The following is a 20,550-nucleotide window of genomic DNA, read 5'->3' as shown; positions in this document are numbered from 1 at the left end:
GGTCCTCTCTCCTCCTATAGACTGTGAGCCCTCGCGGGCAGGGTCCTCTGTCCTCCTGTAGACTGTGAGCCCTCGCGGGCAGGGTCCTCTCTCCTCCTATACCAGTCTGTTTTGTACTGTTAATGATTGTTGTACGTATACCCTCTTTCACTTGTAAAGCGCCATGGAATAAATGGCGCTATAATAATAAATAATAATAATATATATCCCCTCTGAGTTGTAAAGTGCTGGCACTATATAAATAAAGGTATTATTACTATTTCGTCTTCTCAATGTCACAGATAACCTTCCACCACAGCAGCTTGGATCGTATCACTGACACACAGAGGTGATGCAGTTCCACTCTCTCCCCACAGATGGCGCTCTAGAGACAAACTTGTCAACTTTCCAATTCTTTTACAAAACTTTGTGCTCTATATGTGATCTAAGTTTCCTATGTGATCACTGCAGCCCGGCTCTGGGTGATGTCATCAGCTGCATTTTCCCAGCTCCAAGGATTCTTCTCTTGCAATCTTCTTAATTTAGCTTCTTCCTATTTCCCTGCAGCTAAAAAAAGGAGGAATCCAGGACAAAGGGGGAAGGGGGTGCAGACTGGAGTTTATCTAGGAATGTAAGGAGACCTGAGTGTGACCTTGCTGGGAGTCCCTGTGTGGCAAGAACTCAGTGTGGGGGGTGGTGGGGGGATCTGTTGGGATCAGAGTCTACACTTGCATTGGCTTCAGCAGCATTGATCAGCCTGGCTGCATTGTGCAGAAGGGAGGAGGAAAGAAGCTAAGAAAGAGTCTGATCTGCCGGAAATGTCTGAAAAGTAGAGTTTCCTCTGTGCAGCAGCAGCAGCAGCAGAGTCCTCTGTCCTGAGCTCAGGGACCATGCAGCAGGGTCAGCACCATTGCTGTGCAGCCTCTGAGTCTCCCTGCTGGGATTAAGGAAGCAGAAACTTCCCTCCTGAAAAAGAAACTTTTGCAAGAAGATTTCTTCCCTCCAAGGATCTAAAGGCTTCTTATTTACAATGGGACTCCCCACTCTGGAGTTCAGTGATTCTTGCTTGGATTCCCCAGACTTCAGGGAAAGGCTCAAGTGTCATGAAATTGAGCTGGAAAGGACCAATAAGTTCATCAAGGAGTTAATTAAAGATGGGAACATGCTGGTGGGAGCCTTGAGAAGTAAGTGCACAGCCCTGACATGTTGCAGCAAGACTTTGCATTGCAGAAAATTGCTGGGGGGAAAGTTTGTATCTGTAGTGTCTGCTTGTGTAGCTGCTGCGGAATCTCTTGGAAGCTAATGCTAGTCATAGACGTGCTTTGTTGTTTACTATTTTATTCCTTATTTACATAACACTGACATATTCTTTGTGGGATGTTTGTCAGGAAAGGGGAGTAAAAACTTTGGGGTTTCACAAGATATTTCTACTTGTGTAGCTGCTGCAGAATCTCTTGGAAGCTAATGCTAGTCATAGACGTGCTTTGTTGTTTGTTGTTTACTATTTTATTCTTTATTTGCATAACACTGACATATTCTTTGTGGGATGTTTGTCAGGAATGGGGAATAAAAGTTTGGGGTTTCACAAGATATTTCTACGTGTATAGCTGCTGCGGAATCTCTTGGAAGCTAATGCTAGTCATAGACGTGCTGAGTGTTGTTTGTTGTTCATTTTTTTTATTCTATGTTTATTTATATAACACTGACAATTTCTTTGTGGAATGTTTTGCCAAGAAGGGAATAAAAGTTTAGGGTTTCACAAGATATTTCTACTTGTGTAGCTGCTGCGGAACCTCTTGGAAGCTAATGCTAGTCATAGACGTGCTGAGTGTTGTTTGTTGTTTACTATTTTATTCCTTATGTAACACTGACAATTTCTTTGTGGAATGTTTGCCAAGAAAAGGGAATTAAGGCCTTGTTCACACTGCGTTTTTACCTGCTTTTTTTTTCTCAAGAACATTCTTTCTACAGAATTTCTTGAGAAAAAGAAAGCAATGTCACTTCTTTTCTGCAGGTACCTGCGTTTTTTGCCATAGATAATGCCTGCAGAAAAAAACGCGGTAAAACTCCATGTGGTTTTCAGTGCGTTATTAGTGCGGTTTTTTTTAACGCAACTGCGCTAATCTTTCAGACTCAAGAAATTTCTTGAGAAAAATCTTTTTTCTAATCTGAACAGAGCCTAAAAGTTTGGGGTTTCTCAAGATATTTCTGCTTGTGTAGCTGCTGCGGAATCTCTTGGAAGCTAATGCTAGTCATAGACGTGCTGAGTGTTGTGTGTTGTTTACTATTTTATTCTTTATTTACATATACTGACATTTTCCTTGTGGAATGATTTGCCAGGAAAGGGGAGTAAAAACTTTGGGGTTTCACAAGATATTTCTACGTGTATAGCTGCTGCAGAATCTCTTGAAAGCTAATGCTAGTCATAGACGTGCTTAGTGATGTTTATTGTTTATACAGTTAGGTCCAGAAATATTTGGACAGTGACACAATTTTCGCGAGTTGGGCTCTGCATGCCACCACATTGGATTTGAAATGAAACCTCTACAACAGAATTCAAGTGCAGATTGTAACGTTTAATTTGAAGGTTTAAACAAAAATATCTGATAGAAATTGTAGGAATTGTACACATTTCTTTACAAACACTCCACATTTTAGGAGGTCAAAAGTAATTGGACAAATAAACCAAACCCAAACAAAATATTTTTATTTTCAATATTTTGTTGTGAATCCTTTGGAGGCAATCACTGCCTTAAGTCTGGAACCCATGGACATCACCAAACGCTGGGTTTCCTCCTACTTAATGCTTTGCCAGGCCTTCACAGCCGCAGCCTTCAGGTGTTGCTTGTTTGTGGGTCTTTCCGTCTTAAGTCTGGATTTGAGCAAGTGAAATGCATGCTCAATTGGGTTAAGATCTGGTGATTGACTTGGCCATTGCAGAATGTTCCACTTTTTTGCACTCATTAACTCCTGGGTAGCTTTGAGCGTATGCTTGGGGTCATTGTCCATCTGTACTATGAAGCGCCATCCGATCAACTTTGCGGCATTTGGCTGAATCTGGGCTGAAAGTATATCCCGGTACACTTCAGAATTCATCCGGCTACTCTTGTCTGCTGTTATGTCATCAATAAACACAAGTGACCCAGTGCCATTGAAAGCCATGCATGCCCATGCCATCACGTTGCCTCCACCATGTTTTACAGAGGATGTGGTGTGCCTTGGATCATGTGCCATTCCCTTTCTTCTCCAAACTTTTTTCTTCCCATCATTCTGGTACAGGTTGATCTTTGTCTCATCTGTCCATAGAATACTTTTCCAGAACTGAGCTGGCTTCATGAGGTGTTTTTCAGCAAATTTAACTCTGGCCTGTCTATTTTTGGAATTGATGAATGGTTTGCATCTAGATGTGAACCCTTTGTATTTACTTTCATGGAGTCTTCTCTTTACTGTTGACTTAGAGACAGATACACCTACTTCACTGAGAGTGTTCTGGACTTCAGTTGATGTTGTGAACGGGTTCTTCTTCACCAAAGAAAGTATGCGGCGATCATCCACCACTGTTGTCATCCGTGGACGCCCAGGCCTTTTTGAGTTCCCAAGCTCACCAGTCAATTCCTTTTTTCTCAGAATGTACCCGACTGTTGATTTTGCTACTCCAAGCATGTCTGCTATCTCTCTGATGGATTTTTTCTTTTTTTTCAGCCTCAGGATGTTCTGCTTCACCTCAATTGAGAGTTACTTAGACCGCATGTTGTCTGGTCACAGCAACAGCTTCCAAATGCAAAACCAGACACCTGTAATCAACCCCAGACCTTTTAACTACTTCATTGATTACAGGTTAACGAGGGAGACGCCTTCAGAGTTAATTGCAGCACTTAGAGTCCCTTGTCCGATTACTTTTGGTCCCTTGAAAAAGAGGAGGCTATGCATTACAGAGCTATGATTCCTAAACCCTTTCTCCGATTTGGATGTGAAAACTCTCATATTGCAGCTGGGAGTGTGCACTTTCAGCCCATATTATATATATATAATTGTATTTCTGAACATGTTTTTGTAAACAGCTAAAATAACAAAACTTGTGCCACTGTCCAAATATTTCTGGACCTAACTGTATTATTCTATGTTTATTTATATAACACTGACAATTTCTCTGAGGAATATTTGCCTGGAATGCGGGATAAGTTTGTGGGGTTTGATCCCCGGTGATATGAGTGTGGTAATTAATAATTGGGGAATATTTTGTAATATTGGCACATTTTTTAACAGTTTGTACCCTAATGTAAAAATTGCCGGCACAAGTCTATGCCGATCTCTATAACTTCTCGTTACTGATCTTTTATAAACTAGACGCGTCGAATAGAACACAAAAACATTATCCTGTTTTTCCCAAAATGACAGAAAAGTTCCCGTTCTTCACATATATGTTCTCCAAAGATAGAAAACCTACCCAGATGTGAAGCCTCATGGCATAAATGGCGCTATAATAGATAATACCTGTTATAGTCTATGGGGATGCTCATAGGTCGCAAAAATAGGAAAACAAAAAGGAGCGATGTCCATTTTTGATCCAAGAAGGACTCATCCATTCAAATTAATAGGTGTGAGAAAAAAATAAAAATTTAAAAATGGCCGGCACAATGATGGCTTCCAGGTTTTATCTGATTGTTTGTTTCTTTACTGCAGCCACGGACCAAAACCCCTGACCTGGTGACATCCTCAATATGTTGTCTGTGTAGCAGGCCAGACGCAACGTCGTTCATGCGTACGGTATAAATCTGAGGTGGCAGATGCCGGTAGGTAGGAGGATGTTCACAGCATTTTGGTTGGTGACCACAGACTGCAAGACCCCATACACATTAGACTAATATTGACCAAACCCGCCATTAGAAGAGCGAGCGCTCCATGTATTAGGAGTCTGGAGGACAGCTGAATGAACCGTCGGTCGGCCAACAACTATCTATTGTGTCTGGTGGAGGCTTAAAGGGAACCAACTAGCGGGATTTCATAAATAAAGTAAAGCCGGAGTCACACTGGCGCTAGGAAGCTGACCGTAATGATGCCTTTAATTGACAGATTGCATGTCTGATTGCTGATATATTTGTAATCCAAGTCCCAGAAATGAATGGCTCGTTTGATTGGCGTGTGCATCAGGATGTGACTATGTGGGTCCTGCATTCTTTTTCCGCCCCATTCTCTTTGCCTGGCCTTTTTACCGCCATGTCATTTATTTCCTGCATGCGTGAAGTATTTCATCAACTCTTCACTAGGATGGCGTCAGAGTCAGCGCCTGCGCATAGCGCTATGTTATTGAAGACATCTCCTCCTGCTTCCTACTCATCCAATGCTGTTGAGAAGGGCGGCGCAAGACCACTTGCCTCCTTTTTCTTTACAGACCACAGCATGGTTTCCTACAGCATGACTGCAACTTTACTCTGTGCTTATCCCCAACTCAAAGGAGGAGGAAGATGCTTGGCAAGAAGTATTGTCATACTTGCCAACTTTCATGAAAAGTCTGGGTGGCTTCTACAAAAAGGGGATTTGACCTGTAGACCTGAGAGAGGGCAAAATTCCCAGGCACCACGCAAGAGTTCTTGCCCCATCATTGTCTGTGCTTTGGTGTTTGATGCTGTGCCATAACTCATTCCCGTCATACACATGCACATTAAGAGACTCGGAATCACTATGTGTTGGCATGTATGACTGTAGGTCAGCTTTACAGATGAGTAATTTGTTTCGTGCTGCCCTAGTTCGGAGTCCAGTCTGGTTCTTCATGGCAGACGGTCCTCACTTCATGTTGCGGGAGGACCTAATGGGTATCGGTGACAACAACATACCACACAAGATGCTGGAAATCTTCTGTTTTCACTCAATGCATGCCATATGTGTTGTGCTGACCAATGGCCCTGACAAATTCACCAATAGCTGTAGGCTCTGTTCACACTGATGTCAATAGGAGGGTATAAAGTGTTTTGGGTTTTATTCTGCTGTAAGACAATATCATACAGTGGTTTATTCGATCAATGCATTTCAAGTCGGAGACTTTGAAACGCGTTGGTGGAATAAGCCAGTGTTTTTACATTACTGCATGATATCATCTTTATACAGCAGCGCTGAAAACACACTTTATTCCCTCCTATGCCCTGTTTGGCTCTTTGAGCCCTTGGATCTGCAGCATTTAACTTTACCCCCTGTGAGGTAAATCCGGAGATATGACGATAAATCATGATATTCAAGTATGTCAGGAAGCCCTCTCCTGGTGTCACCCCCCCTTTCCTTCACACAACTGGTTTAGCAACAAATCCCATGGCCATGTCCTGTGATATGGAAATGAGGTGGTGTGGGAACAATGGACACAGGATGACTCCCTGCCGTCACCCTGTAACAAGAGTTGTATCTCATTAGCAAGGCTATGGAAATAGCCAGACAGAACGACTCCAGTAAAAAATGGTTCATATCTCGCAAGCCATATTTCCGATAAATATGGCAACCATAAAAATGGTGTCTCCGCATGTGGACGATGCCGGCACACCCTTTTTATGGGAGCAGGACATTGGGAAATGCCCCAGGCGTGATATCAGCCAATGGGGAACTGGCAGACAGGTCATGAGTCCCCTCGTTCTGTAGCTAAATTCATAACTGTCACAATGAGAGCATTGGCGTCCGCCTACGACGCTCCCAGGCCAAGTTATGGCCATATTCCATGTTGTGGATTTTGTCCATAACTCCAGCCAGGGGTGGAGCAGTGCTTCCCTGTGAGGTCACTAAGGTAGGAGGGGACCTGGATTGCCCAGGTTGATAACCCTACTTCGGCCATTTTCCAGTGTTCTTCTGCTCGGGGGCCTGGTTGGGAAAGACCTGTGAGGGAGTTCCTGGAAACCTGGTCTACAGCGCCCCCCTGTGGCCAGACGCAACAAGGTAACTGCTGGAACTGTGTATGCCTGTTTGTAACCCATGCTTTGATTGTAACTGTACTCTGACATATGTATATTCTGTAGATTCCCTATTGTATATATTGTAGTTCTAGTGTGCTTTAGGCTGATTAAATTATATAATTAATCTTGGGCTGTTCTGTTATCTCGATCTTGAATCCCACGTCTGTGTGTTCGGCTAATAGTTACCGTAAATCGGTTGGTGGCAGCGAATTGTGCCAAGGATTATTGTGGGGAGGCCAGTGAGATTCGGGGAGATTTTATATATTCCGCCCGCGGAGGTCGGGGGAATATATACCCTACTCTCACCGGGGACCCTTCAATAATCGGCATAAGTAGTATAGCGGCCTCCTTGCTTATTGTCGGGCAATTCCATAATTGGCCTGACTATAAGAGGGGCGCTAGAGAGCGCGTCACGTGCTCTGTCTGTCGGTCGGGAGGTATAAAGGAGGGGTGACCCCCCACTTGTTACCCCCCGATTGTGACGTACTGGTAGCCAGCGCGGGGGATTTCTGAGTGACCCCCCGGTGGTTTGTGACATATTGGTGGCATAGCGGTGGGATCGAGATAATAGTGTGTGTGAGTGTGAGACCCATACTCCCAGACACTAAAGACTGCCTGCAGCAGCTGTGGCTGCTGGGGTCTTCAGACTAGCTCAACACTAGAGTGTCAGAGTGCAGATACTGTAAGGTGTGTGGAGGCATCAGGTGTCAGTTCTGTGTCAGTGACCAAAAGTCTGCAAGAATGGCTGATGGCACCAGGAGCAGAGCTATGCAACTGGCCAATGCTAAGGCAGGAGCCGAAGAGAGGGAGGACGGTGCTGTGGACAGCAATGAGGAGGTTGCCCACGAGTCCTCCAGGAGCTCGACGCCAGAAAACCGTTCTGCCGAGGACATTGCGCAACCTGGCACTGCTGGACAAGATGAGGAGGAGCTCACCCAAGGTTCCTCAACGAGCCAGATGCCAGCCCTCCGCTCTGAAAGGGACAGTGAATCACCAGGCTCCGCAGCGTGCCGCAGATCACCACGTGCCATTCCACCGAGCCTGGGAGGCTCGGATAGCCTTCTTCAAATGGCTATGGCCCTTCTCCAGGCTGGAGACCAGAAGGGCTACAAGGAACTCCTGGCAGAGCGCAGGGCAGAGCGGCACGCAGAGCGTGAGGCTGCGGAGCGAGAGCGGCAGGCAGCGCGTGAAGAGCGAGAGCGACAGGCAGACCGTGACTACCAGCTGCAGCTAGCTCAGCTCCGGCCCTCATCAGCCACATGTGACCTTCGAGACACCAAACTTCCAAAGGTCCGTGTTGAGGACTTCCCAGTGCTGGAGAAGGATGGAGACTTGGACTCTTTCTTGACTGCTTTTGAACGGACTTGCTTGCAGCACCATCTGGACAAGGACCAGTGGGCCAAATACCTGACCCCCCGTTTAAGGGGCAAGGCCCTGGATGTCCTTGGGGACTTGCCTGCTGAGGCAGATCAGGGCTACGACACCATCAAGCGGGCCCTGATCCAACAGTACAACCTCACTCCAGAGTCCTACCGCAAGAAGTTCCGGAGCCTACAGAAGGGACCAAAGGACTCCTGGGCTGACCACCGGCGGGCACTTGCCCGAGCTGCCGACCACTGGACCCAAGGCCTGCAGCTTTCCACCGGACCGGAGATCCTGGACTTGTTCATCACGGAGCAACTCTTGTGGAACTGCCCTGAGGATCTCCGCCAGTTCATCCGAGACCAGAAGCCAAAGGGGTCCACGGCTACAGCTGCCCTTGCCGATGACTACACCAACAACCGGGCCCCTGAGGCCAGGAGAGCGGCCACCAGCAGCACCTGGAGAGGGGGTAAGATGAATTCTGCGACTGCCCCACCTGCCCCTAGACTGCAGGGGGTGTCCCCCTCAACTCCCCTCTCCAGGCCCGTGGCGGAACCAAGACGGTGCCACCAGTGCAACCTACCTGGACACTTCAAGGCCATGTGCCCTCAGCGTCCCAAGGCCCCGGCTCCGTCCCCGTCCCAAGGGCCGCCCAAGGTGTATTGTGTGGGTGGGGGTGGTGGTAGGTCCCTGGACAGCTTCCAACCTGTCACCGTCGGCCGGTCTGTGACCATAGGACTGCGAGACAGCGCCTCGGAGGTGACTCTGGTGCGGCCTGAGATGGTGTCCCCCCAAGACTTGATCCCTGGAAAAACCCTCGCTGTCTCCGGGATTGGAGGCACTGACCCGGCGCTGCCTGTTGCTGACATTTATGTGGACTGGGGCGCAGGGCGAGGGGTGAGGGAGGTGGGGGTAACTGATCGGATCCCTGCAAACGTGCTACTTGGGACAGATTTGGGGCAGATAACCTCCCAGTTTGGGCCCCAACCAAGGGCTGAACCTTCAGCCCGTACTGACATGCCTCCGGACAATGTTAATGTGTTATCTATGAATGATGTAAGGGAGGAGGGAGTGAACTCTGATATTTCTGCTTGCATAGACACCATAGACACACACACAGCTGCAGCTGTGACAGGGGAGGGGGTCAGAGAAAGGTGTGACAATGCCTCTACAAGTAACCAGCCTGTGAGCTGGGATCTGTTGCCCTCTGCAGGGATAAGCAGAGAGCAGGGTGCTGCAGGGGGAGGACCAGTGTGTGGGGTGGGGGCTACCACAGCAAATGTGGGGTCCCCAGAGATTTCACAGCGGGGTTCTGTTGCTGCAGGAGGGGAACAGGCAGGTGAGATTGGGGCCGGTCCAGGAGCGGAAGTGCTCCCAGGTAAGATCTCGGTGCATGGTTCCCCCACAACCGGGGTGTCAGGAAGCCAGGTAGGTCTGCCTGAACCGGCGACTTGGTCAGGAACGGAGGAGGAGCAGGCACGACCCACGGTCGCAGCGGCTGTGGCCGCTGTCACCCGCAGTGGGAGTGCTGGAAGCCAAGGGGCCTCCCGGAGGTCCGATAGCTCTTCCCCTTCTGACCAAGTGGCAGCCGAGTCAGGTGGAGGCCAGGACACAGGTCCCGGGGTACTGACTGAAGATGTGACAGTCTCGTCGATTCTGGCCACATCTAGTCAGGGGTTTCAGGCAGCGTTAGAAGCTGACGACAGCCTGAAAGCTCTTAAGGAGCAGGCGGCACAGCCTCCCTCGGACTCGGACCCGGAGCGAGTGGTCTGGGACCAAGGACGGCTGTACCGGGCCACGGTCCAGCAGGGTTCACCGGAGGCGTGGCCCAGGGACCGACAGTTGGTGGTACCCTATCCGTTCCGGACGGAGTTGTTGCGGATCGCACATGAGATTCCGATGGCCGGACACCTAGGGATCGCTAAGACCAAGGCCAGGTTAAACCAGCATTTCTACTGGCCAAAAATGGGGGCCGATGTGGCTGCCTACTGCCGTTCGTGTGAAACCTGTCAGAGAGTGGGGAAGGCGGGGCCACGCCCCAAAGCCCCACTGGTATCTCTGCCAATCATCGATGAGCCTTTCAGGAGGGTGGCTGTGGATCTGGTCGGCCCGCTGGCCATCCCCAGCAGCTCCGGGAAACGCTTCATACTGACGGTAGTGGACTATGCCACCCGGTACCCAGAAGCAGTGGCCTTGTCGTCCATTCGGGCTGACAAGGTGGCCACCGCATTGCTGGAGATTTTCTCCCGAGTGGGTTTTCCCCAGGAAATGCTCACTGACCGGGGGACCCAATTCATGTCCCAGCTGATGGAGGCCCTCTGTAAGCAAGTCCAGGTGCGACATCTGGTGGCCAGCCCGTACCATCCACAGACTAATGGCCTGTGCGAGCGGTTCAATGGCACCTTAAAGCAGATGCTTAAGATGTTGGTCGACTCCCATGGGCGTGACTGGGAGCGGTATCTCCCACACCTGTTATTTGCTTACCGGGAGGTTCCACAGGCCTCAACAGGATTCTCACCGTTTGAGCTCCTGTACGGGCGACGTGTGCGGGGCCCCCTGGCTCTGGTGAAAGAGGCTTGGGAAGGGGATTTGGCCACCCCTGGAGTGTCGGTTATCGAGTATGTCATGCGCTTCCGGGACAAAATGCAGGCCTTGACGCAACTGGTACACGACAATATGGCTCAAGCCCAGGCCGATCAGAAGCGTTGGTACGACCAGAACGCTTGTGAGAGGACCTACCAAGTGGGTCAAAAGGTGTGGGTACTGGTCCCCGTACCACAGGACAAGCTTCAGGCAGCCTGGGAAGGCCCATACCTCGTGTACCAGCAGCTCAACCCTGTAACGTACCTGGTCACCCTGGACCCTGCCCGTGGAAGGCGGAAGCCCTTCCATGTGAACATGATGAAGGCACATCATGAGCGGGAGGCATGTGCGCTCCCCGTGTGCAACCTGCCCGAGGAGGGAGAAGCGGAAACCCTCTTGGATATGCTAGCCCAGGTTAGGGCAGGCGGATCCATTGAGGATGTGGAGGTTGGCCACCAGCTCTTGGAGGACCAACGGTCCCAGCTGTGGGCCACCCTACACCCCTTCCGGGGGTTGTTTACCAACCAGCCCGGAAGGACTGACTTGGCTGTCCATCACGTGGACACTGGGGATCATCCCCCGATCCGGCGTTCAGCATATCGGGTCTCCCTGGAGGTGCAGCAACACATGCGCCAGGAGATTGACGAGATGCTGAAGCTGGGGGTGATCCAGGCATCCAACAGCGCTTGGGCCTCGCCTGTAGTCCTCGTCCCTAAGAAGGACCGAACCACTCGGTTCTGCGTGGACTACAGGGGGCTCAATGCTGTCACGGTCGCCGATGCGTACCCAATGCCACGCATCGATGACCTGCTCGATCAGTTGGCCGGGGCTCAGTACCTGACCATCATGGATCTGAGCCGGGGATATTGGCAGATCCCCCTGACTCGCAAGGCCAGGGAACGCTCTGCCTTTATTACCCCATTTGGACTATACGAGTCCACGGTGATGCCATTCGGGATGAGGAATGCCCCTGCCACTTTCCAGCGGATGGTCAACACCCTGCTCAAGGGACTTGAAGGGTACGCGGCCGCGTACCTAGATGACATTGCCGTCTTCAGTCCCACCTGGGAGGACCACCTAGAGCATCTAGCACAGGTGCTCAGGCGGATCCACCGGGCAGGTTTGACCATCAAGCCGGGAAAGTGTCAGCTGGCCATGAGCGAGGTCCAGTACCTCGGTCACCGGGTAGGTGGGAGAACACTGAAGCCCGAGCCTGAGAAAGTGGAAGCCATCGCATCCTGGCCCACCCCCAGGACCAAGAAGCAGGTGATGTCCTTCTTGGGGACCGCTGGGTACTATAGGAGGTTTGTTCCACGCTATAGTAGCCTGGCAAAGCCCTTGACGGACCTCACCAAGAAGAAGCTGCCCTCTGCAGTCGATTGGACAATGGACTGCGAGACAGCCTTCCAGGCCCTAAAGGACGCCCTGTCCAGCCCGCCCGTGCTACAGGCAGCCGACTTCACGCGGCCGTTTGTAGTACAGACCGACGCCAGTGACTTCGGCCTCGGTGCGGTGCTCAGCCAGGTGGACTCTGCGAGCCAAGAGCACCCAGTCTTGTACCTGAGCAGGAAGCTGTTACCAAGGGAAGTTGCCTATTCCACGATGGAGAAGGAGTGCCTGGCCATAGTGTGGGCCCTGCAGCGTCTGCAACCCTATCTATACGGGCGCCACTTCATCGTGGAGACGGACCACAATCCCCTCAGCTGGTTGCACACCGTCTCTGGGACGAATGGGCGATTGTTGCGATGGAGCCTTGCGCTCCAGCAATACAACTTCACCATTCGCCACAAAAGGGGCCGTGACCACGGTAACGCAGACGGGCTGTCCCGACAAGGAGAGGTCGCGGACGGGCGCACGGGGGAACACCGGAGTGTGCTGCCCCCTAGCGCCCTCAAAAGGGGGGAGGTGTGAGGTAAATCCGGAGATATGACGATAAATCATGATATTCAAGTATGTCAGGAAGCCCTCTCCTGGTGTCACCCCCCCTTTCCTTCACACAACTGGTTTAGCAACAAATCCCATGGCCATGTCCTGTGATATGGAAATGAGGTGGTGTGGGAACAATGGACACAGGATGACTCCCTGCCGTCACCCTGTAACAAGAGTTGTATCTCATTAGCAAGGCTATGGAAATAGCCAGACAGAACGACTCCAGTAAAAAATGGTTCATATCTCGCAAGCCATATTTCCGATAAATATGGCAACCATAAAAATGGTGTCTCCGCATGTGGACGATGCCGGCACACCCTTTTTATGGGAGCAGGACATTGGGAAATGCCCCAGGCGTGATATCAGCCAATGGGGAACTGGCAGACAGGTCATGAGTCCCCTCGTTCTGTAGCTAAATTCATAACTGTCACAATGAGAGCATTGGCGTCCGCCTACGACGCTCCCAGGCCAAGTTATGGCCATATTCCATGTTGTGGATTTTGTCCATAACTCCAGCCAGGGGTGGAGCAGTGCTTCCCTGTGAGGTCACTAAGGTAGGAGGGGACCTGGATTGCCCAGGTTGATAACCCTACTTCGGCCATTTTCCAGTGTTCTTCTGCTCGGGGGCCTGGTTGGGAAAGACCTGTGAGGGAGTTCCTGGAAACCTGGTCTACAGCGCCCCCCTGTGGCCAGACGCAACAAGGTAACTGCTGGAACTGTGTATGCCTGTTTGTAACCCATGCTTTGATTGTAACTGTACTCTGACATATGTATATTCTGTAGATTCCCTATTGTATATATTGTAGTTCTAGTGTGCTTTAGGCTGATTAAATTATATAATTAATCTTGGGCTGTTCTGTTATCTCGATCTTGAATCCCACGTCTGTGTGTTCGGCTAATAGTTACCGTAAATCGGTTGGTGGCAGCGAATTGTGCCAAGGATTATTGTGGGGAGGCCAGTGAGATTCGGGGAGATTTTATATATTCCGCCCGCGGAGGTCGGGGGAATATATACCCTACTCTCACCGGGGACCCTTCAATAATCGGCATAAGTAGTATAGCGGCCTCCTTGCTTATTGTCGGGCAATTCCATAATTGGCCTGACTATAAGAGGGGCGCTAGAGAGCGCGTCACGTGCTCTGTCTGTCGGTCGGGAGGTATAAAGGAGGGGTGACCCCCCACTTGTTACCCCCCGATTGTGACGTACTGGTAGCCAGCGCGGGGGATTTCTGAGTGACCCCCCCGGTGGTTTGTGACACCCCCTGTGAGGCAAATCCTGGGATATGAAGAGGAATTATGATTGCCAGTCATAAGCGCTCTCATCACTCCATGGCCGTGCCCCCTCCCTTCTTGTTCTCAATGTCCAACATCTTGGAAGGTGTCACATCCTAGCAACACATCCCATGGCCATCTCCTGTGATATGGAGATTAGATGATGTGGGAACAATGGACACAGGATGACTCCCTGCCGTGACCCTGTGGTAGGGGCTGCTATCTAATTAGCAAGGCTATGGAAGTATCCAGACAGGACGACTCCAGTAAAAAATGGTTCATATCTCGCAAGCCATATTTCCGATAAATATGGCAACCATAAAAATGGTGTCTCCGCATGCGGACGATGCTGGCACACCCTTTTTATGGGAGCAGGACCTGGGGAAATACCCCAGGCGTGATATCAGCCAATGGGGAACTAGTAGACAAGTCATGAGTCCTCTCGTTCTGTAGCTAAATTCATAACTGTCACAATGAGAGCGTTGGCGTCTGCCTACGACGCTCCCAGGCCAAGTTATGGCCATATCCCCTGTTGTGGATATTGTCCATAACTCCAGCCAGGGGTGAAGCAGTGCTCCCTCTGAGGTCACTAAGGTAGGAGGGGACCTGGATTTGCCCAGGTTGATAACCCTACTTTGGCCATTTTCCAGGGTTCTTTCGCCGGGGGTCACGTGTAGGAAACATCTGTGGGAAGGATCCTAGAAACCTGGTCTACAGCGCCCCCCTGTGGCCAGACGCACAAGGTAACTGCTGGAACTGTGTATGCCTGTTTGTAAACTATGCTTTGATTGTAACTGTACTCTGACATATGTATATTCTGTAGATTCCCTATTGTATATATTGTAGTTTCTAGTGTGCTTTAGGCTGATTAAATTATATAATTAATCTTGGGCTGTTCTGTTATCTCGATCTTGAATCCCACGTCTGTGTGTTCGGCTAATAGTTACCGTGAAGCGGTTGGTGGCAGCGAGTTGTGCCAAGGATTATTGTGGGGAGGCCAGTGAGATTCGGGGAGGTTTTATATATTCCGCCCGCGGAGGTCGGGGGAATATATACCCTACTCTCACCGGGGACCCTTCAATAATCGGCATAAGTAGTATAGCGGCCTCCTTGCTTATTGTCGGGCAATTCCATAATTGGCCTGACTATAAGAGGGGCGCTAGAGAGCGCGTCACGTGCTCTGTCTGTCGGTCGGGAGGTATAAAGGAGGGGTGACCCCCACTTGTTACCCCCCGATTGTGACGTACTGGTAGCCAGCGCGGGGGATTTCTGAGTGACCCCCCCGGTGGTTCGTGACATATTGGTGGCATAGCGGTGGGATCGAGATAATAGTGTGTGTGAGTGTGAGACCCATACTCCCAGACACTAAAGACTGCCTGCAGCAGCTGTGGCTGCTGGGGTCTTCAGACCAGCTCAACACTAGAGTGTCAGAGTGCAGATACTGTAAGGTGTGTGGAGGCATCAGGTGTCAGTTCTGTGTCAGTGACCAAAGTCTGCAACAATGGCTGAGAGCACCAGGAGCAAAGCCAAAGGAATGGCTCAGGCCAGAGACGATGAGGAGGTTGTCCACGAGTCCTCCAGGAGCCCGACGCCAGAGAACAGCTCTGCAGAGGACATCGCACAACCTGGCACTGCTGGACAAAATGAGGAGGAGCTCGCCCAAGGGTCCTCAACGAGCCAGATGCCAGTCCTCCGCTCTGAAATGGACAGTGAATCACCTGGCTCTGCAGCGTGCCGCAGATCACCACTTGCCAATCCCTCCGGCCTGAGAGGTGCAGAGGCCCTCCTTCAAGCTGCCTTGGCCAGGCTTATGGCTGGAGACCGGGATACCTACGAGATACTCATGGCCGAGCGTGAGCGACAGGCAGCGCGTGACGCTGAGGCTGCGGAGCGGCAAGCAGCGCGTGAGGCTGCGGAGCGGCAGGCAGCGCGTGAAGAGCGAGAGCGCCAGGCAGAGCGTGACCACCAGCTGCAGCTAGCTCAGCTCCGGCCCTCATCAGCCACATGTGACCTTCAAAACACCAAACTTCCAAAGGTCCGTGTTGAGGACTTCCCAGTGCTGGAGAAGGATGGAGACTTGGACTCTTTCCTGACTGCTTTTGAACGGACTTGCCTGCAGCACCATCTGGACAAGGATCAGTGGGCCAAATACCTGACCCCCCGTTTAAGGGGTAAGGCCCTGGAAATCCTTGGGGACTTGCCTGCTGAGGCAGATCAGGGCTACGACACCATCAAGCGGGCCCTGATCCAACAGTACAACCTCACTCCGGAGTCCTACCGCAAGAAGTTCCGGACCCTGCAAAAGGGACCAAAGGACTCCTGGGCTGACCACCGGCGGGCACTTGCCCGAGCTGCCGACCACTGGACCCAAGGCCTGCAGCTTTCCACCGGACCAGAGATCCTAGACTTGGTCATCACAGAGCAACTCTTGTGGAACTGCCCTGAGGATCTCCGCCAGTTCATCCGAGACCAGAAGCCAAAGGGGTCCACGGCTACAGCTGCCCTGGCCGATGACTACACCAACAATCGGGCTCCTGAGGCCAGGAGAGCAGCCACCAGCAGCACCTGGAGAGGGGGTAAGATGAATTCTGCGACTGCCCCACCTGCCCCTAGACTGCAGGGGGTGTCCCCCTCAACTCCCCTCTCCAGGCCCGTGGCAGAACCAAGACGGTTCAGTTCATCAATACAGAAGAAGAATAAGACCGCACCAATGCTGATGTCTTTTTCCGGATAATCTTTATTCCATAAACTCGGTTAAAAGGTGTTGTAAAATCAGCGGGTGGAGGAGACCTGGATGCGGCCCCTCACTATGGACGACGGCCGTTTCGCCTGTGATTAGGCTTCCACGGGTCCACATGTGGGGTAAAACCAAGAACCAAGACGGTGCCACCAGTGCAACCTACCTGGACACTTCAAGGCCATGTGCCCTCAGCGTCCCAAGGCCCCGGCTCCGTCCCCGTCCCAAGGGCCGCCCAAGGTGTATTGTGTGGGTGGGGGTGGTGGTAGGTCCCTGGACAGCTTCCAACCTGTCACCGTCGGCCGGTCTGTGACCATAGGACTGCGAGACAGCGCCTCGGAGGTGACTCTGGTGCGGCCTGAGATGGTGTCCCCCCAAGACTTGATACCTGGAAAAACCCTCGCTGTCTCCGGGATTGGAAGCATTGACCCGGCGCTGCCTGTTGCTGACATTTATGTGGACTGGGGCGCAGGGCGAGGGGTGAGAGAGGTGGGGGTAACTGATCGGATCCCTGCAAACGTGCTACTTGGGACAGATTTGGGGCAGATAACCTCCCAGTTTGGGCCCCCCCCAAGGGCTGAACCTTCAGCCAGTACTGACAGGCCTCCGGACAATGTTAATGTGTTATCTATGAATGATGTAAGGGAGGAGGGAGTGAACTCTGATACTTCTGCTTGCATAGACACCATAGACACACACGCAGCTGCAGCTGTGACAGGGGAGGGGGTCAGAGAAAGGTGTGACAATGCCTCTACAAGTGATCAGCCAGTGAGCTGGGATCTGCTGCCCTCTGCAGGGATAAGCAGAGAGCAGGGTGCTGCAGGGGGAGGACCAGTGTGTGGGGTGGGGGCTACCACAGCAAATGTGGGGTCCCCAGAGATTTCACAGCGGGGTTCTGTTGCTGCAGGGGGGGAACAGGCAGGTGAGATTGGGGCCGGTCCAGGAGCGGAAGTGCTCCCAGGTAAGATCTCGGTACATGGTTCCCCCACAACCGGGGTGTCAGGAAGCCAGGTAGGTCTGCCTGAACCGGCGACTTGGTCAGGAACGGAGGAGGAGCAGGCACGACCCACGGTCGCAGCGGCTGTGGCCGCTGTCACCCGCAGTGGGAGTGCTGGAAGCCAAGGGGCCTCCCAGAGGTCCGATAGCTCTTCCCCTTCTGACCAAGTGGCAGCCGAGTCAGGTGGAGGCCAGGACACAGGTCCCGGGGTACTGACCGAAGATGTGACAGTCTCGTCGATTCTGGCCACATCTAGTCAGGGGTTTCAGGCAGCGTTAGAAGCTGACGACAGCCTGAAAGCTCTTAAGGAGCAGGCAGCACAGCCTCCCTCGGACTCGGACCCGGAGCGAGTGGTCTGGGACCAAGGACGGCTGTACCGGGTCACGGTCCAGCAGGGTTCACCGGAGGCGTGGCCCAGGGACCGACAGTTGGTGGTACCCTATCCGTTCCGGACGGAGTTGTTGCGGATCGCACATGAGATTCTGATGGCCGGACACCTAGGGATCGCTAAGACCAAGGCCAGGTTAAACCAGCATTTCTACTGGCCAAAAATGGGGGCCGATGTGGCTGCCTACTGCCGTTCGTGTGAAACCTGTCAGAGAGTGGGGAAGGCGGGGCCACACCCCAAAGCCCCACTGGTATCTCTGCCAATCATCGATGAGCCTTTCAGGAGGGTGGCTGTGGATCTGGTCGGCCCGCTGGCCATCCCCAGCAGCTCCGGGAAACGCTTCATACTGACGGTAGTGGACTATGCCACCCGGTACCCAGAAGCAGTGGCCTTGTCGTCCATTCGGGCTGACAAGGTGGCCACCGCATTGCTGGAGATTTTCTCCCGAGTGGGTTTTCCCCAGGAAATGCTCACTGACCGGGGGACCCAATTCATGTCCCAGCTGATGGAGGCCCTCTGTAAGCAAGTCCAGGTGCGACATCTGGTGGCCAGCCCGTACCATCCACAGACTAATGGCCTGTGCGAGCGGTTTAATGGCACCTTAAAGCAGATGCTTAAGATGTTGGTCGACTCCCATGGGCGTGACTGGGAGCGGTATCTCCCCCACCTGTTATTTGCTTACCGGGAGGTTCCACAGGCCTCAACGGGATTCTCACCGTTTGAGCTCCTGTACGGGCGACGTGTGCGGGGCCCCCTGGCTCTGGTGAAAGAGGCTTGGGAAGGGGATTTGGCCATCCCTGGAGTGTCGGTTATCGAGTATGTCATGCGCTTTCGGGACAAAATGCAGGCCTTGACGCAACTGGTACACGACAATATGGCTCAAGCCCAGGCCGATCAGAAGCGTTGGTACGACCAGAACGCTTGTGAGAGGACCTACCAAGTGGGTCAAAAGGTGTGGGTACTGGTCCCCGTACCACAGGACAAGCTTCAGGCAGCCTGGGAAGGCCCATACCTCGTGTACCAGCAGCTCAACCCTGTGACGTACCTGGTCACCCTGGACCCTGCCCGTGGAAGGCGGAAGCCCTTCCATGTGAACATGATGAAGGCACATCATGAGCGGGAGGCGTGTGCGCTCCCCGTGTGCAACCTGCCCGAGGAGGGAGAAGCGGAAACCCTCTTGGATATGCTAGCCCAGGTTAGGGCAGGCGGATCCATTGAGGATGTGGAGGTTGGCCACCAGCTCTTGGAAGACCAACGGTCCCAGCTGTGGGCCACCCTACACCCCTTCCGAGGGTTGTTTACCAACCAGCCCGGAAGGACTAACTTGGCTGTCCATCACGTGGACACTGGGGATCATCCCCCGATCCGGCGTTCAGCATATCGGGTCTCCCTGGAGGTGCAGCAACACATGCGCCAGGAGATTGACGAGATGCTGAAGCTGGGGGTGATCCAGGCATCCAACAGCGCTTGGGCCTCGCCTGTAGTCCTCGTCCCTAAGAAGGACCGAACCACTCGGTTCTGCGTGGACTACAGGGGGCTCAATGCTGTCACGGTCGCCGATGCGTACCCAATGCCACGCATCGATGACCTGCTCGATCAGTTGGCCGGGGCTCAGTACCTGACCATCATGGATCTGAGCCGGGGATATTGGCAGATCCCCCTGACTCGCAAGGCCAGGGAACGCTCTGCCTTTATTACCCCATTTGGACTGTACGAGTCCACGGTGATGCCATTCGGGATGAGGAATGCCCCTGCCACTTTCCAGCGGATGGTCAACACCCTGCTCAAGGGACTTGAAGGGTACGCGGCCGCGTACCTGGATGACATTGCCGTCTTCAGTCCCACCTGGGAGGACCACCTAGAGCATCTAGCACAGGTGCTCAGGCGGATCCACCAGGCAGGTTTGACCATCAAGCCGGGAAAGTGTCAGCTGGCCATGAGCGAGGTCCAGTACCTCGGTCACCGGGTAGGCGGGAGAACACTGAAGCCCGAGCCTGAGAAAGTGGAGGCCATCGCATCCTGGCCCACCCCCAGGACCAAGAAGCAGGTGATGTCCTTCTTGGGGACCGCTGGGTACTATAGGAGGTTTGTTCCATGCTATAGTAGCCTGGCAAAGCCCTTGACGGACCTCACCAAGAAGAAGCTGCCCTCTGCAGTCGATTGGACAATGGACTGCGAGACAGCCTTCCGGGCCCTAAAGGACGCCCTGTCCAGCCCGCCCGTGCAACAGGCAGCCGACTTCACGCGGCCGTTTGTAGTACAGACCGACGCCAGTGACTTCGGCCTCGGTGCGGTGCTCAGCCAGGTGGACTCTGCGAGCCAAGAGCACCCAGTCTTGTACCTGAGCAGGAAGCTGTTACCAAGGGAAGTG

General features: G+C 52.4%; 1 protein-coding gene across 1 annotated transcript in view; it reads left to right on the top strand.

Annotated features, from left to right (window-relative positions):
* Positions 1-705: 705 nt before the first annotated feature.
* The window catches only part of ARHGAP42 (Rho GTPase activating protein 42), a 501,254-nt gene continuing 481,409 nt past the window's right edge, over positions 706-20,550 (top strand). Inside the window, exon 1 of the mRNA XM_075337479.1 lies at positions 706-1,163. Coding sequence (XP_075193594.1) covers positions 1,010-1,163 — 154 coding nt within the window. The 5' untranslated portion in view covers positions 706-1,009. The remainder of the gene's footprint in view (positions 1,164-20,550) is intronic.

Source organism: Anomaloglossus baeobatrachus, chromosome 2, assembly GCF_048569485.1.
Source record: "Anomaloglossus baeobatrachus isolate aAnoBae1 chromosome 2, aAnoBae1.hap1, whole genome shotgun sequence".
In the NCBI taxonomy this organism is placed as follows: Eukaryota; Metazoa; Chordata; class Amphibia; order Anura; family Aromobatidae; genus Anomaloglossus; species Anomaloglossus baeobatrachus.
The sequence above is the reverse complement of the archived record's forward strand: the minus strand, read 5'-3'. Positions and strand labels throughout refer to the sequence as shown.